At 39.7% G+C, this 15988-nt stretch overlaps 3 protein-coding genes across 3 annotated transcripts in view; 2 read left to right on the top strand and 1 right to left on the bottom strand.

The window, feature by feature from the left end:
* The first annotated feature begins 2256 nt into the window (after nt 1-2256).
* On the top strand, nt 2257-3235 carry LOC108367974 (tubulin beta chain-like). The gene is made up of 2 exons (XM_017622694.1): nt 2257-2617; nt 2948-3235. The coding sequence occupies exons 1-2, from the start codon at nt 2300-2302 to the stop codon at nt 3029-3031; spliced, it is 402 nt and encodes a 133-aa protein (XP_017478183.1). The 5' UTR covers nt 2257-2299; the 3' UTR covers nt 3032-3235.
* A 6658-nt stretch (nt 3236-9893) lies between these two features.
* LOC108367968 (116 kDa U5 small nuclear ribonucleoprotein component) lies at nt 9894-13725 on the bottom strand. Its single transcript, XM_017622686.1, has 6 exons — nt 13352-13725; nt 12626-13294; nt 12471-12562; nt 12072-12263; nt 10365-11867; nt 9894-10298 (listed from the first exon to the last, which is right to left on the bottom strand). Exons 1-6 carry the CDS (start codon nt 13463-13465, stop codon nt 9941-9943), a joined length of 2928 nt encoding a protein of 975 aa, XP_017478175.1. The 5' UTR covers nt 13466-13725; the 3' UTR covers nt 9894-9940.
* A 1015-nt stretch (nt 13726-14740) lies between these two features.
* Nucleotides 14741-15988, top strand: part of LOC108367971 (116 kDa U5 small nuclear ribonucleoprotein component-like) — a 1885-nt gene continuing 637 nt past the window's right edge. Inside the window, exons 1-4 of the mRNA XM_017622691.1 lie at nt 14741-14965; nt 15023-15691; nt 15755-15846; nt 15903-15985. Coding sequence (XP_017478180.1) covers nt 15032-15691; nt 15755-15846; nt 15903-15985 — 835 coding nt within the window. The 5' untranslated portion in view covers nt 14741-14965; nt 15023-15031. The remainder of the gene's footprint in view (nt 14966-15022; nt 15692-15754; nt 15847-15902; nt 15986-15988) is intronic.

Consider the following 15988-nt stretch of genomic DNA (forward strand, 5'->3'; position numbering starts at 1 on the left):
TCTCGTATATTCACCAATTTTACTGCAGACGCAACTATCCAATTTGAGACGACCGGTAAAGAATAACTCTTTACTCGTACCCTCACCAAGGAACGTCAAGTCAAGGGTCTAACTAGTCTTCTACTTCTTATTTGACACTCCAACCATTTGTCGGTTTAGGCCGAGATCAAAAAACTAACTTGGCTAATTATCACACTCTTTTGCAAAGCTACGCAAGTTATTCACGCCCGGTGTGAACAGGTTTTTCCGCAATTGATTCTTCGATTGTGTTAATGGGCGCCATGGTGATTATCCATACGTAACGACATGACCAACCTAGCGCAATCGTAACTTTGCTCCAATCATCCAATCGTGTTGGATAATTACCACCCACGCGAACCAAGAATTATTTTTTCTTGTGGAACATGGTTTGGTTCGTCATCGACATGGCTCTGCTTTCTTCCGAGCTTAAAGTAGCATCTGCTGGAAAGAATTATTCTAAGGGTGGCAATATTGTTTCTGCTAAGGCTGGACCCCCTAGTTTGACAAAGTCTGCGAACAGTTCAATTGGCTCCAAGGGATTTGTTGTTCTTAAGTTTCTTTATTTCTTCATTACTTTCACTTCGTCTTGGTGTGTTGAAGGAACGTAAGCTTCATCTCTGTACATTGGTCTAGGTTCTCCTTCATCAAAAACTATCTGTGCCACCATTCAAAAGCGTTAAGAAGTGATCTCTTCTTGACTCAAGTGCGCCCGTCTGTTCCCAAATTCTCATCTACACCTTCGCAAGAACTAGTTCCAGTCTTGGAACCGTTTTACTGTTGTCTTATTTTCTGACAGAATTTTTGAACATGTATTTCAAGCTCTTCGCCCTCACGCCTTTCTGTCTTTCTTTTTTCTCATTATTTTCTTCCTCTTGAGAATATATCCCTCTTCCCTTCTTGATATGCTGCGTATTCGTCTGTAGCAGCGATTTGTCAGTCTTCGTAATACCAGCTGTTTGTACGTGCGTTGTAGCAGCCAACTATTAGAGCCAATTTACTCGACGACTTTTCACCCTGCGTTTTTGGCACTTTCTCTTTTAAAAAAGTCCTCGTGCATTTACACGATGACTTTTTCTTTGCGCCGTTTCTTGCGTATTTTTGACATTTAAGAGTAAAATCTTCTTTGGTCAACTCTTTCGTCCTCATTTCTAAAGCGGAGCGAATCGCGAACTCAAAGCAAAAATACGAAAAAGTGAACTCGATAAAAGCGAGACCACCCAGGGTGAAAAGTCATGGTGTAAGTTGGCTCTTAGTCTGTTCGAATAGATCTCGCGTGAAAAATATCCAACATAAATTTGCAGGAGAGTAACGAACGATTCTATCTCAATTTGGAAGATATTCCAAAAAGTACGCGAGCGCAAAATTAGCAAAAACTTGCAAGTTTTAGGTACAACTTATTGAATTTTTTTTTACATATAAAATCATAAAACAGAAATAATGTATGTAAATTAAGGTGATCCAAATAAACTAACCTAACGAAGTTATTGCCTTAGAAGGAGCTATTTACTGAGAAGAAAATTCTGCCATTTGGATTTTTTTTTTTACCATTTGCAAGAATATGCCTAGACAAATTTTTTATCTCAAACAGTTCAATAGTTACGGCATTTTTAATGAAAAAATTGTCATATTATTTACATGGAAAATTTCAAATGCCCACCGTCACCTTTAAAAATCGCTTTCTGTTGATTTCGAATTATGTAATATTTAGGTAAAATGCGGCAGTAAAGTATTGCTATTGTAGGGCATACCTTTATTTATCGTTCAGCAAATCCATTTTGCGGCGGGTATTGGCTGAGTATCGGAATTGCATAGGTGGTCTTCACCTGGATACGTGGGCAAGGTGACTAAGTATTTCTAAGAAGGGCTCTAAGAAGCTCCTGAAGCTTGCTAAAAAAAACACGATAGCTCTCGTTACTGTTAGCATTATCAACTACTCATAGTCCGTTTAAAACCCAGACGGTTAGGCTCAACATCTCCTCATCAGGGATGATGAAGTGTCATCATCTTCACCATATGCTCCTGAGCTGCCTAGCTTTCGCGACATTAGCCGCTAACGAAACTTTTGTTTTTGAACGCGCAGCTCAGTAATCTTCAAAAGTCACCGCTCGATTTTTTTTTCGCTTAATTTGAATTTAACCCAACTTAAACTAACATTTCTAGCCGTCAATTAACAAATAAAATGTGAATTATATTAAGAAAAACAAAACCTATTCAATATTACCACTCACTTGCCATATCTCATTATTGAAATTATGCTGCTACTCTTTTTTTAGGTCGGATGTCGATGAAGGAGGTCGATACGCAAATGTTAAACGTACAAAGCAAGAACAGCAGCTACTTTGTTGAATGGATACCGAATAATGTAAAGGTGGCCGTTTGTGATATACCACCACGTGGCCTCAAAATGTCCGCCACATTCATCGGAAATAGCACAGCCATACAGGAGATCTTCAAGCGTATAGCGGAGCAATTTACAGCCATGTTCCGGCGCAAGGCGTTCCTGCATTGGTACACCGGTGAGGGCATGGACGAAATGGAATTTACCGAAGCTGAATCGAATATGCACGATTTGATTTCGGAATATCAACAGTATCAGGTACAAAATGTGCACTTCTGCCAACGGATGCACATACATAGGTGTATATGTGTATGAATGTGAATGTTATGAGGAAGTTGATATTGGTATTTTGCTCCTGCATGTTTATGTTTATGGAAACGTGGAAACGAATGTGTATAAACGGATGCGAAAATTTATTGCTTTTAATTAAAAATTGCTTGTGATTGTTGGTTGTTAGCCCAGACCATGGTGGATCTTTACTTTGTGCCTGCTAACATTACGATTGCGAATGATTTTACAGTTGTAGCTGCTATTCCGAACGAGCATTTGAATGTTACCACTATTTTTTTATTTCTTTTTATTTCACAGGAGGCTGTCGTCGATGACGATGTCGAATTCGATGACGAACACAACGCATACGAAGAAAATTCCATACAAAATGGTGGCATGTAGTGAGTCACGAGGAGAAATTGCCACGTGTCGATAGCCAATTCGCCTATTAGTAGAGTATTAACTACATATTTCTGCTGTGGTTCATTCAAAAATTCAGCTTGAATATAAAGATTTGTTAAGCCGGAAGCTTGTAGAATAAAAAAGAAAATTAAAAATAAAATTGAAATGTTTTTTACAAGAAAAAAATTAAAAATACATATCAACACCTGAGTGGACGATCGACCTATCTCGGCAGCCAGTTCAAAAACGCTCAATCTCGCCCCAAGGGCCCATGGAAGTTATGTCAGTTACGTAAAATGAAGGATATCCTCCCAAGTCTAAGGTATAAGTAAAAGTTTGTGCATTAAAGAAAAAGGTTGAAGTATAAGAATTTCCTTCTTTCCGCATTCATAATGGTTACCTTATAAATACTTGCGAGGATATCCTCCAAGCGCAGGTAAGAGTTCGATATTTTTTCTGGCGTCTCTTCGACAGCTGCGAGGTCAAGATAACCAAAATCTTGCGATGTTATAGATACAGGCAAATATTATTTTCCGGCCGAAGTCCATGCAAATGGTATTCTGGCGTCATCAGAGGACATCCCACACTAGTCTACCAACAACAGGGTTTTATTTTATTTGTACCGAGTTGCGCCAACGAGAGATTTGAGAATTTTATTGCGGCACTATACTCACATACCTATACATTAGGGCGGGTCGATATGTAGGGGCCAAAAAATAAATAACAGGCACATCGCGATTATGATTATATGGGTAATTTCAAGCATTTTTTCCCAAGAAACCATAGGTCCTAAATGAATTTCGAGCCAGCGATTTTTTCAATCTAGTTTTTTTTCAAAAAGTGACTCAACCTGTTTAAACAGCTGTATTAAAAATTAGCCAAAATGTGTGTCTGGGGGTTTTTGTGGTCTAAGAATCCATTTATGGCATTAAGTTTTTCTTTTGAGGGCCGGCAGGCGGCGCCTCCGTACTTTTTCTTGGACTTTTAAGGCCTTTTTCCGAAAATGGACAACATTGTTGCGAAAAACCACGAAATTTGACTTTCTCGTAATGAAACTTCAATTTTTAAATAGCCTAAAATGTTCAGCGTTGAAATTTTTTTTATTTGTGTATTTAGAAATTTGTTTTTTTTTTTATTATTTTTTTTTTCAAAAGAAAAAATTAATGCCTTAAATGGATTCCTCAACTCCAAAAACCCCCAGAAACACATTTTGGCTAGTTTTCAATTCGTCTGTTTCAACAGGTGAGCCACTTTTTTGAAAAAAAAAGAGGTAAAAAAATCGCTGGCTCGAAATTCATTTCAGACCTATGGTTTCTTGGGCAAAAATGCTTGACATTGATCCCATGCCTAAAGGAGTCTACTCCCGGCTTCGCAACCTTTTTCACCATCAATATGCATATTCCGTCGATATCAATGGCTTTGGAGCCTTTTACCTTCCTCGATATCCATCTCAATGCGTAGATGCAGTATACATAGATTGCTGGCTGCGGAGGCTAATTTAATGATACGTGTCCAACAAAATGTGATTCTCGAATGAAATGTCTACTATTTCGATCTACGTCGGATTTGTCTAACGATAGCATATGTCGTCACGTTATGCTATTTATCAGACCTGCGCTTGCCATTGATATAAAAGATAAATCGTCTAGCTGCGGAGGCTCGAAAGCTGAATCGTAGAACGTGTTAAAGCCAACTACAACATCAAAGTTTTCACCTGTCCCCAGATAGCCGCTATCAATATTCTATGCCCACCCATGAAATTCGTTGTTGTTTGAGATTTGGAGTGTGAGACAAAAGCGACTTTGCCTACAGTCTTGGGGGTACTTTAAGCCGTTGAGGCGGCTTCCTTGTGGTGTTGATTATAGCAGCGTCGCTGATGACGATTACGGCTGAACTCCCAGATAACTTGTGAGAGAACAATCCTAATAGGGTTGGATCTGTAAATGACGTTCGATACCGTCAGCCACTACGCAATACTATAAGACATGGCGTCTTCCGCTCTCCCATAGGGACTCAAACGGTGGCCAGAGAGGTTTAGAGAGGAAACTAGCAAGCCAAGAAAAATTAAACAGGGGTCCCAAAGGGTGCTGTCACTTCCCCGGTACTGGTCAATTACACACTATATATCGAAGTTTCCTCACCTGCCTCGAAAATGGCATCTGGGCATGGAATTGCACGAAAGTAAACGATTACCTTTCGGAACTTTCTCGCTTCTTCACTGCAAGCAGCCTAACCCTCTCCCTTACAAAATCCTCGGCAACCCTTTTTACCACCTGGAGGAAGGAGGTCAGACTACAGCTGGGAGTTCACGTCGATGGCGTACAAATTCCGACGGCGAATAACCCGAAAATCCTCTAAATTACCTTCGACAGTATGCTCTCCTTATCGGTGCATACAACCGCATTATCAATAGAGTGCAGAGCCGCAACAAGGTCCTCAATCCGCTAGCCGGCAGTACCTGGGGCAAAGGCAAAGAAACGTTGTTAGCAACGTACAAGGCCATTGGCTGGCCGGTTCTAAACTATGCAGTGCCCGTGTGGCCTAAGGACTATTAGGACGATGTGGACGAAGCTACACACTTGCTTAAATACGGCAATCCAGACAGTGACCAGATGCCTTCTGTTGTCGCTACAACACCATCTACACCACGAGGCTGAAATGCTCCCCGTCAGGGAATATAACACAATGCTCTGCAAGTATTTCCTAGTAGGGTGTGACCAACGGGGGCTCCTGAACAGACGCCCGCTTGCGGCGGAGCTTTCGTCAAGGCACGTCAGAAGGCAACTATATGAACTGGCGGGCGAAGTCCAGAGGAACCTCTGCACCCGACAGGCCATAAACGCCATTTATAGGGAGTCAGTATTGACCTACACTGGCTCTCGACCTGTGAATGCCGTTTTGGGAACACAACCACCTGGCGTGGATGATACAAAGCTTCGTATACCTCGTGAAATTCGAACCACATTAGCCCGACTTCGCTCTGGCTACTGCAGCAGGTTAAGCTCGTACCTGAGCATATTAGAGGCAGATGTGCCCAACGGAGAGACACCCCACTCAGCTAACATCTCTGCCATTATGGACAAACCCAATAGAAGCAGCACGCTTTCTGGGTCTTCCGTTAGTTGAGCTTGACGACAACGATTGAGGGACAGGCCGATCTAGGCAGGGTTGTAGGATCCGCTACAACTACATCGATTACGGCCGAAGAGCTTTACAAGATGTAGCAATGTACGCACTTGTCCATTCACCGTGGAGAGCACCGGTCAGAATTTGCCCAAAAGTACTAGCCAGGGTAAAGTTACTCTTTGCTGATTTCGCAAAATCCTGGTGTGATACACGGAACAGACAGCGAGAAGCACCAAGAGTTGCTGATTAGTCTTCATACCATAATCGGAGCGAAACGAAGGTTGGGGTTCACACTATGTGACCTAAGGCTAGAACAGGTCTTTAGATGTGCCCTTCCACTGCACCTAATCAAAGTAGTGTCCTGATGGAGCCGTCTCAGCAGAAGAGAGTTTCTGGTTCTGGCTTGCACCTGATGTCAGCCCGATTTAAAAGAGTGCAGACCAAATGAGCTGCAAGGCGTTGCTCCAAGAACGAGCAACGGAGGGGTTCGTCGACCTCTAAACATGGTCAGAGTAAAACCGAGTCATTTAGGTACGTGGAACCCGCTGTTATTGTTGTCATAACAAGCTGGAGTGATAGTCCTTTGCCAGAATATATAGATGTGAGTCGTTCCGGTTACGTAAAGCCGATTGTCGTGGGAACGTAGAACCGATTGCTTACCTTGGTTGAGTCCAGGGTACGTAGATCACGTGAAGAGATGTGCACAGTTGCGCAGATAGTATCGGTTGTCTGACCATGTATCTGCAATATTCGATTCAATCCTCTCCATGTGGAAAGTTAGCTTACTCTGCACCAGCTTGACCAGGTGTCGTAGTCTTTCTTTAGAACCTGACCTCTTCGCTGTATGTAGATTGTGGGTGATTTCGCGGCAAGAGACTTCGTTGTTATTTCCTTCGCAATGGGTAGGGAGCATAGAGCTGCTTTGAGTATGATCGAGCCTGTTTGATCACCCTCGCTGAAAACTGAGCGTAAGCGAACGCCACGCTAGGCCACTATGTGTTCGATCGAGATGCACACCCGAAAGCTGATTGAGCAGAGTTGCCACTTTCTTTAAATTATTACCTAAATTGGTAGACAAAATTTGGGTTGGTAAAAAGGCAAATTTTTGTTCATCTTGGTAGATTTTTGTTGAAGTATTTTTCTTGACTAGCAAATAAAACTTTTCTTTCCCGTTAATTTTTCATAGTTATCTTTTTGTTATAAATTTCTCTCCAAAAGTGTAGTCTTCTTTATTGCATTAATTTTCGAACGCTTTAGTGCACACTTTTGTTTATGTACATATACCGATAAAAGGTGAACATATCGTGAATTCTGAGGAGCTTTTTTTTTGCCTAAATATTTTAAACGATTTTATAAATAAAAAGAAAAATGGGCTGGTATGTAATTACACATTTTGATTGTTCGCAAAAAAAAAAATCCAGTAGCGAAATCTGCCGTAAATTACTCCGCAACAAATTCGTTCAGTTTCAAGTTCCAAAAGCTCTTTAAGCTGCCTCGATTGAACGTGAGCTTTTTGTAAGTTTGCTTTGCCTTGTAAACAGTGATGCCGCGACGTCATGAAAAATGTATCGTAAAAAAAATAAAAAATTAATCAAATGTGTCACTATTTTTTTTTTAAGAATCGAAGTATCAAGTTAGAAAAAACCTATAATATGCTATTTGGTTTCATACCTTTGCTATTTATTGTTGTCAATACTAAAAATCATGTAGTGCACATTCATACACATACATATGTAAGTACATGTAGAAAAATATCTTAGAAACAGTGATAGGAACTTGAATACAAATATATCTTTTATATATAAATACGCCACAAGAAAAATTTGCAATCCCTTTTGTAAAGGCACCGTTCTCCCGATTTCAATGAAACATACACCGATTTAAGGGATATAACTTCCTCTAATCCAGAAATGTTAATCCCGATACAAAGGGGCGTGGCATCTGGCATATAGACTAAAATGTGAAAACCACTAATCTCTAAAACCAATTATGCTGGAGAACTGAAACTAAGCACACATGCATAGATTGTAAATACCCTACTTACGGTGAAAAATGGTAAGTACTGGAAAAGTGGGCGTGGCACTTCCCATACAAACTGTAATTCTCATATCGCTTATCTGTGGAACCACTTACCGTACCGATACCGTACTTACGGCGAAAATTGGTAGATTTTGGAAAAGGGGGCGTGGCACCCTCATACAAACTGAAATTCTCATATCGCTTATCTCTGGAACCGCTTATGCTACCGTTCTGAAATTTTAAACAGAAACTATGCTATCAATGCCGGTCTTCCCATGAAAAGTGGTAGAGAATGGAAAAGGGGCGTGGCACCGCCCCATACAAACTGAAATTCTCTTATCACTTATCTCTGAAACTGCTAATGCCAACGTCCTGAAATTTGACACAGCCACATATGCTATCAATACCGTACTTATGGCGAAAGGTGGTAGGTATTGAAAAAGGGGGCGAGGCACCTCCCATGCAAGCTGAACTTCTCATTTCGCTTATCTGTGTATCCGCTTATGCAGACGTGCTGAAATCGTACGCAGCTGCATATGTTATCATTACCGAACCGAAATGCAATTTCCATATCGCTTATATCTGGAACCACTTATGATAAGGTAGTGGAATTTAATACACCGCCATCTATAATATAAAATGGCAAGAATCATTCAATTGGAACCATTTTCTACCAGATTTCTAAATCGCACTGAATGATTGTTGGATCAGTGTGTTTGTCTGCCGTTAGGTGGCGCAGGGATTGAGAGTAGAGATGGGCATGGGACTAAATATTAAGTCCCGATCCCGGCCGTCCCGAAATTCAATTTTTGATTTCCGAACCCGCTCATCCCGACGTTTTTCAGAATTGTACCGCGGGCCCGGGGGCCCCGAAATCTATCTCTAAAAAAATTCACAAGTCTTGCAAATTAATTTTGAATAAAATAAATTGTATGAAAGATCTTGCATCCTCCGATTATTTTGTTTTGCTTTGCTGTTCGATTTCGTCTCAATAAAACATAAAAGGGTAATTTTTCATAAAAATTTTTTAAGGAAGATTTACTTAATTTTCGGAGGTTACGGTTTTATCGGGAGTACCGGGAGAGGTTTTTGGTCCCGTTCAATATTGGTGATAAGCAAAATTTAAAAGTGTATGAAAAAATTTGGAATTTCGACAACTAGTCGGGCGATACTAGTGTATGTAAAACTTTTAACTTTCCTTCTTTTACGTTGATAATCAAATTATGTGATACATTCCAAGTTAACCTCGTTGGAAATTATGTCAAAAGAAGAAAACACCTTCAGTGTCGACTTTATTTTGACTATGCACACGCCCCGTTATATTCTCAACAGTTTGTAATGAAAGTCTATTTCTCTTTTATATTGGATCAATCTTAAAATTGCAGCCGCAGAGCTATTTATGAGGCAAGCCAAGTAAATTAAAAATGAATGCAGTTAGCTCATTATACATAGTTCGTTTAAAGCATTTTTCTTTAAGCTTATTTGGCCACAAACATTTAATATTTTCGATCAAATTTTAAAAGCTGCCGCATACATATGTATGTATATATTTTCTCTTTGTAATGTATGAAAATTTGTTCTACCCGAAAATTTAGATATCTCGCGAAATGAGCGAAAAAATATAGTATCTTCCGAAAATTTCCACAAACTCGTATCACTTTTGAAGTAAATGGATATAAAAGGCAACACTGATTATAAGCCATTTAAAGCCCAAGCCAACTTTTATAGTAACTTTTTATTTTAAGTTCCATGCATATTTTTAACTTATAGCGGATAATTGAGCAACACATCTTGCCGCGCTAACTCTAGCAACATAGGATCATCAAAGAATTTATTAATAGAAACATCTTCTGACAGACCCTTACGACGTCTTGTCTTAATCATAAATTCGCGCGCTAGGTGTGATGCTTGCTGCGGTTCCAGCGGTCTTATTACGATGGATTTATCCAATGGATCGCCAGGCACAATCTGCCAGTGATGAAACACTGACAAACAAAATGCTTGACCTTGTGTATGTGTACGCAAATCGGTTTCGAAGCCAAACGAATCTATGGCAGGAATGAATGCTTTTATGATGTATAAAGGTGAACCCGAGACCGGTGCATCCTGTGTCACATGACCTCTGAAGACGAAAATAAAATAAAATTAAATTATAAACTCACATCTAGCGCTTGCGTTAATCACTCACCTTCTTCGCGCCAATACCGTGTACACAGCCGATACGCAGTCAGCCGGCGCTTGCACTTCTACGAACAAATATGGCTCCATTAAACGCGGTGTAGCCATAAGGAATGCCGAGTAGGCAACCCTTCGTGCTGTGGGTATAACTTGACCGCCACCACGGTGCAGTGCTTCACCAGCTATTACAGCATCTAAAATTTTAAATTTAACATTACGTATTGGTTCCTCACAAAGTGGTCCTTCGCGCGTGCCCCACTGAAAACCTTGCACTATTGAGTCTTTCACTGAAGTCAAAAGGTTCTTATCTACTTCTGAAGGGAGTGTATCGTCAACTAAAATATTTGGTCCAGTTGCATCTGGCCCAAAAGCCCAAATTGAGCGAGCTGCCAACAGATCCCAATCGTAGTTGACTTGAAAGAACTCACCAAGCCGCTTTTTGTTCCAGTTAATTGAGACTACTTCATTTTCAATATCCTCTGCCAGCCCTTTCTCCAGTGGCTCAGAAATCATTGTAATCTTGTTCTTTTTATTGGGAGTTTCGGCAAAACATTTCAATGAACTTGTTTCTACTACGGTTTCGCAGAATGCCACCACGGGGTCAGCTACTTTTATGTCGATTTCAGAATACATTTTACGTAAATCGTGCATAACACAATCCAGGTATAGTTCACCTGTGCCCAAAATAACATGTTCACCAGACTCTTCAACGCGTGTGGAGAGCAACGGATATGATTTATTTGCTTTACGTAAGCCATCCAACATCTTTGGCAGTTCTGAAGGGTTTACCGGTTCAACCGCAATTTTAATAATGCTTTGTGTATTGAACTTCAATGGGCGGAAAATATATAAATCTTCAGGCGCATTTATATCGACAATCGTAGATGTTTTTACTATGCATTGATCGATACCCTCAATTAGTACCCAATTACCGGCCGGTACACGATTTAGTTCCACTTTGTAACGAGCTTCATATACCCATAAACGACCCACTTGTAAGACACGTGAATCTTCTTCATCCTGCAGTGTGTAATTTTCACCTAGTACACGCACTTCTTGACCGGCATGCAGCGTTCCCGAAAGGACACGCGCCATCACCTGGAAAAAAGTGCAATCGTCTGTGGGGTACATCTTGGCGCTGTGCACCATAAGTGTGCCACTCTGATTACACTCGGTCATATCTTTGTAAATGTCACCTTCCTTAGGTCCTGTGTAAATATGATCTACTTTGCGTTTAGCATTATCCAGTGGTGAACTGATATGCTCCACGCACATACCAACAAAACCATTAAAATCGCCCATAAAGCGATTGCACACAAGACGTAGAAGTGGGCGTATATTCGATTTCATTTCTTCTTTGGTGATTCGCACATTCAGTTCAGCCAGAGTATCAGAAAGTGTAGTATCAACGTCACCAACTACTTGGGCGATGACCTTATACATGGGTTCTAAAATGAATTCAACGAAGCTACGCTGTGCAGAGTTATGTGGTGGCTTTTTTGTGAATTTTCGTCTACATGAAAAAAGAGTATTTATTTTGAATTATGTGAAGTTAATTATAATAAAGCTTACGATTTGCTGTGGAAGTACATATCGCCCCNAAATTCAACGAAGCTACGCTGTGCAGAGTTATGTGGTGGCTTTTTTGTGAATTTTCGTCTACATGAAAAAGAGTATTTATATTGAATTATGTGCAGTTAATTATAATAAAGCTTACGATTTGCTGTGGAAGTACATATCGCCCCACAAACGTTTAGCAAATTCTATGTAGTTAACACCATCGTAGGTATCCGCATAAAGTTTGGCAAAAGATTTCAAGGTGAAGCAAAAGCCGTACAGGGAACTTGCGAAGCAAACATTACCCAAGGCCGGTGATACTAATAAGTTATCGTTACCATTGCCATAAGTGCTGAAATTATTAAAAAATAAATAAATTTTTCGTCTAAGGTTTCAGAAAGAATTACCTCAATAAAGCATTAATTTCTTCAACAATATGCTTTAGTTTGAAATAGGCATNGGCCGGTGATACTAATAAGTTATCGTTACCATTGCCATAAGTGCTGAAATTATTTAAAAAAAAAATAGATTTTTCGTCTAAGGTTTCAGAAAGAATTACCTCAATAAAGCATTAATTTCTTCAACAATATGCTTTAGTTTGAAATAGGCATCTTGGGGTGGAAGTTTCAACTCCAATACTAAACGATCAATCTAAGCAGCATAATAATTTAAAAAGGTTTATAAACTAACACGAGCACAATGACTGCAAATTACCTTATTAATGCATACTGTAATAGCCATTTTTTCCTGTACCGCATGCTTGAGTAAACGTTCCGTATTTAACATTACACCTTCCGCTGCATCTACAAACAATACAATACCATCACACATACGCATGGCTGCTGTCACTTCATCAGAGAAATTAACATGACCAGGCGTATCGAAAACATTCATTAAAAAGCTTTTTTGTTTGACGTCCTGTAGAACTAACGTAACCGGTGTTGCTTTGATACTGCAACCTCGCTCTTGCTCAGTGAAGAGGGTATCCGTATATCGTAGTGTGCGCTCCTCTGCTTGCTCAAATTGCGGGTGTGTCTGACGTATCAAACAGTCTACAAATGTGGTTTTGCCATGATGCAAATGACCGACTAGTGCCACGTTACGTATAAGGGGTGGTGTATCCATTAGATCTGCCATAAATTCCATATCGTAGGTGGTTTCTGGAAGCTCTTGCTCCTTTATTTGAAATTTGAGCTTTTTAATAGGTTCAATAAGTGGCTTATCCAGCGGTTGTGCATCTTCCTCTTGCACAATGGTTTCCACGTCAGGTCCGTACACTTCTATCGCAGTGGGGTAGTAACGTTTATCTTCGTGCAGAACAACGGCAGTTACTTCCTTATCTTCGTCGTCTTGGTGTTCTTCCTCTTCATCCATGGCGTCCTCCTAATAATCAGTTACTATTAAAATAATGGTATTTTCTTTGAATCGCAAGTCACTTACATCTTGGTCATCCGGCGCGTCTTGCTGTCCGTAAATACTTTGGTCGTCATCTTCATCGCTATCCAGTTCCGGTCCAATATAGTTACCAAATTCATCATATAAATCAGAATCCATTTTTTATTCCGAGTACCAAAAGTCTGCACAAAACGTTTATGAAGCGTAGGTTCTTAGTGGGTTTGTACGAAAAGGTAACTAGCACAACTAAAAGTTTGATATTTTCACCCGCTAACCAGATAATAATTTCATATATTTATTTTATTTTAGCACTTATTAGTTATAAAGTGTTTAACAAATTTCACTCAAACCATACAATTATCCATAATAAAAATATCACGATTTCCGCGTTTCCCAAATGTCAAATAAGAATGGCTAACCGCAGGGTTGTATTGGATAAGCAAGAAATACATGCATAATCCATGGTTAAAGAATAGCACTTCACCTTTTCTGTAATTTCGAAATAAATCTACCTGAGTTCCAATTGTAACTTAAGTTACATTAACGCAAAGCCTCTTTTATTTCTGAACTATAACTGATGTAAAAGTCCATATGCGCAACCACGTTCATATGCCGAATTGGAACTTAGTTGGGCAAATTGGACATTTCCATCAATTATAATTTACAAATAAAAGAGGCTGATGCTTTGCATTAATGCAACTTAGAACTCAGCCTCTATTTGAAAGGGCTAAAATAGGGAATCAGCTAATTATTCCAGGGAATTTTTATAGCATAAAAACGTGATCACGGTGGCACAGAGAAGAAACATAACTTTTCCTTGAGATTTGAGAATAACAAGCACAACAAATTTGACGGCGTTGCTTTGGCGTTGGCGTCGCTTCAACAGCTGACTATGAATACATGAATTCAAATGCAGCCGCCCACATAGCCAAAATTCGACAACGCTCACGCCAACACAAAGCAAAAAGATGGCCAACTCTCAACTTTTCGCGTGCGTCGCTCGTCAGCTGTTGCGAATAAATAAAATTATGTGAAATATTTTTCCTTTTTAATCAAGTGCGGGCAAGAAATATCGTTTTTAATGCAATTATTGATATGAAATATTAATTTATCTGTCGTTAATATGTTAATTTAGTGGCCCAAGGATTCGCTGCCAAGCGTTCATTGTAGCAAGCATACTTTTAACGTGCGTTCTGTCAAACCAACGCCAACGCCAAAGCCAACGCGAAAGTTCTATGTGGACCGGCCTTAAGTTTTGGTTAAACATGAACAATTAACAGCTACGCGAACGAACCTCTTATTTGACATTTGGGAAACGCGGAAATCGTGATATTTTTATTATGGATAATTGTATGGTTTGAGTGAAATTTGTTAAACACTTTATAACTAATAAGTGCTAAAATAAAATAAATATATGAAATTATTATCTGGTTAGCGGGTGAAAATATCAAACTTTTAGTTGTGCTAGTTACCTTTTCGTACAAACCCACTAAGAACCTACGTTTCATAAACGTTTTGTGCAGACTTTTGGTACTCGGAATAAAAAATGGATTCGATTTATATGATGAATTTGGTAACTATATTGGACCGGAACTGGATAGCGATGAAGATGACGACCAAAGTATTTACGGACAGCAAGACGCGCCGGATGACCAAGATGTAAGTGACTTGCGATTCAAAGAAAATACCATTATTTTAATAGTAACTGATTATTAGGAGGACGCCATGGATGAAGAGGAAGAACACCAAGACGACGAAGATAAGGAAGTAACTGCCGTTGTTCTGCACGAAGATAAACGTTACTACCCCACTGCGATAGAAGTGTACGGACCTGACGTGGAAACCATTGTGCAAGAGGAAGATGCACAACCGCTGGATAAGCCACTTATTGAACCTATTAAAAAGCTCAAATTTCAAATAAAGGAGCAAGAGCTTCCAGAAACCACCTACGATATGGAATTTATGGCTGATCTAATGGATACACCACCCCTTATACGTAACGTGGCACTAGTCGGTCATTTGCATCATGGCAAAACCACATTTGTAGACTGTTTGATACGTCAGACACACCCGCAATTTGAGCAAGCAGAGGAGCGCACACTACGATATACGGATACCCTCTTCACTGAGCAAGAGCGAGGTTGCAGTATCAAAGCAACACCGGTTACGTTAGTTCTACAGGACGTCAAACAAAAAAGCTTTTTAATGAATGTTTTCGATACGCCTGGTCATGTTAATTTCTCTGATGAAGTGACAGCAGCCATGCGTATGTGTGATGGTATTGTATTGTTTGTAGATGCAGCGGAAGGTGTAATGTTAAATACGGAACGTTTACTCAAGCATGCGGTACAGGAAAAAATGGCTATTACAGTATGCATTAATAAGGTAATTTGCAGTCATTGTGCTCGTGTTAGTTTATAAACCTTTTTAAATTATTATGCTGCTTAGATTGATCGTTTAGTATTGGAGTTGAAACTTCCACCCCAAGATGCCTATTTCAAACTAAAGCATATTGTTGAAGAAATTAATGCTTTATTGAGGTAATTCTTTCTGAAACCTTAGACGAAAAATCTATTTTTTTTTTAAATAATTTCAGCACTTATGGCAATGGTAACGATAACTTATTAGTATCACCGGCCTTGGGTAATGTTTGCTTCGCAAGTTCCCTGTACGGCTTTTGCT

Source organism: Rhagoletis zephyria, unplaced genomic scaffold (assembly GCF_001687245.7).
Source record: "Rhagoletis zephyria isolate East Lansing unplaced genomic scaffold, Rhagoletis_zephyria_1.1 Rzeph_scaffold_02894, whole genome shotgun sequence".
Classification (NCBI taxonomy): domain Eukaryota; kingdom Metazoa; phylum Arthropoda; class Insecta; order Diptera; family Tephritidae; genus Rhagoletis; species Rhagoletis zephyria.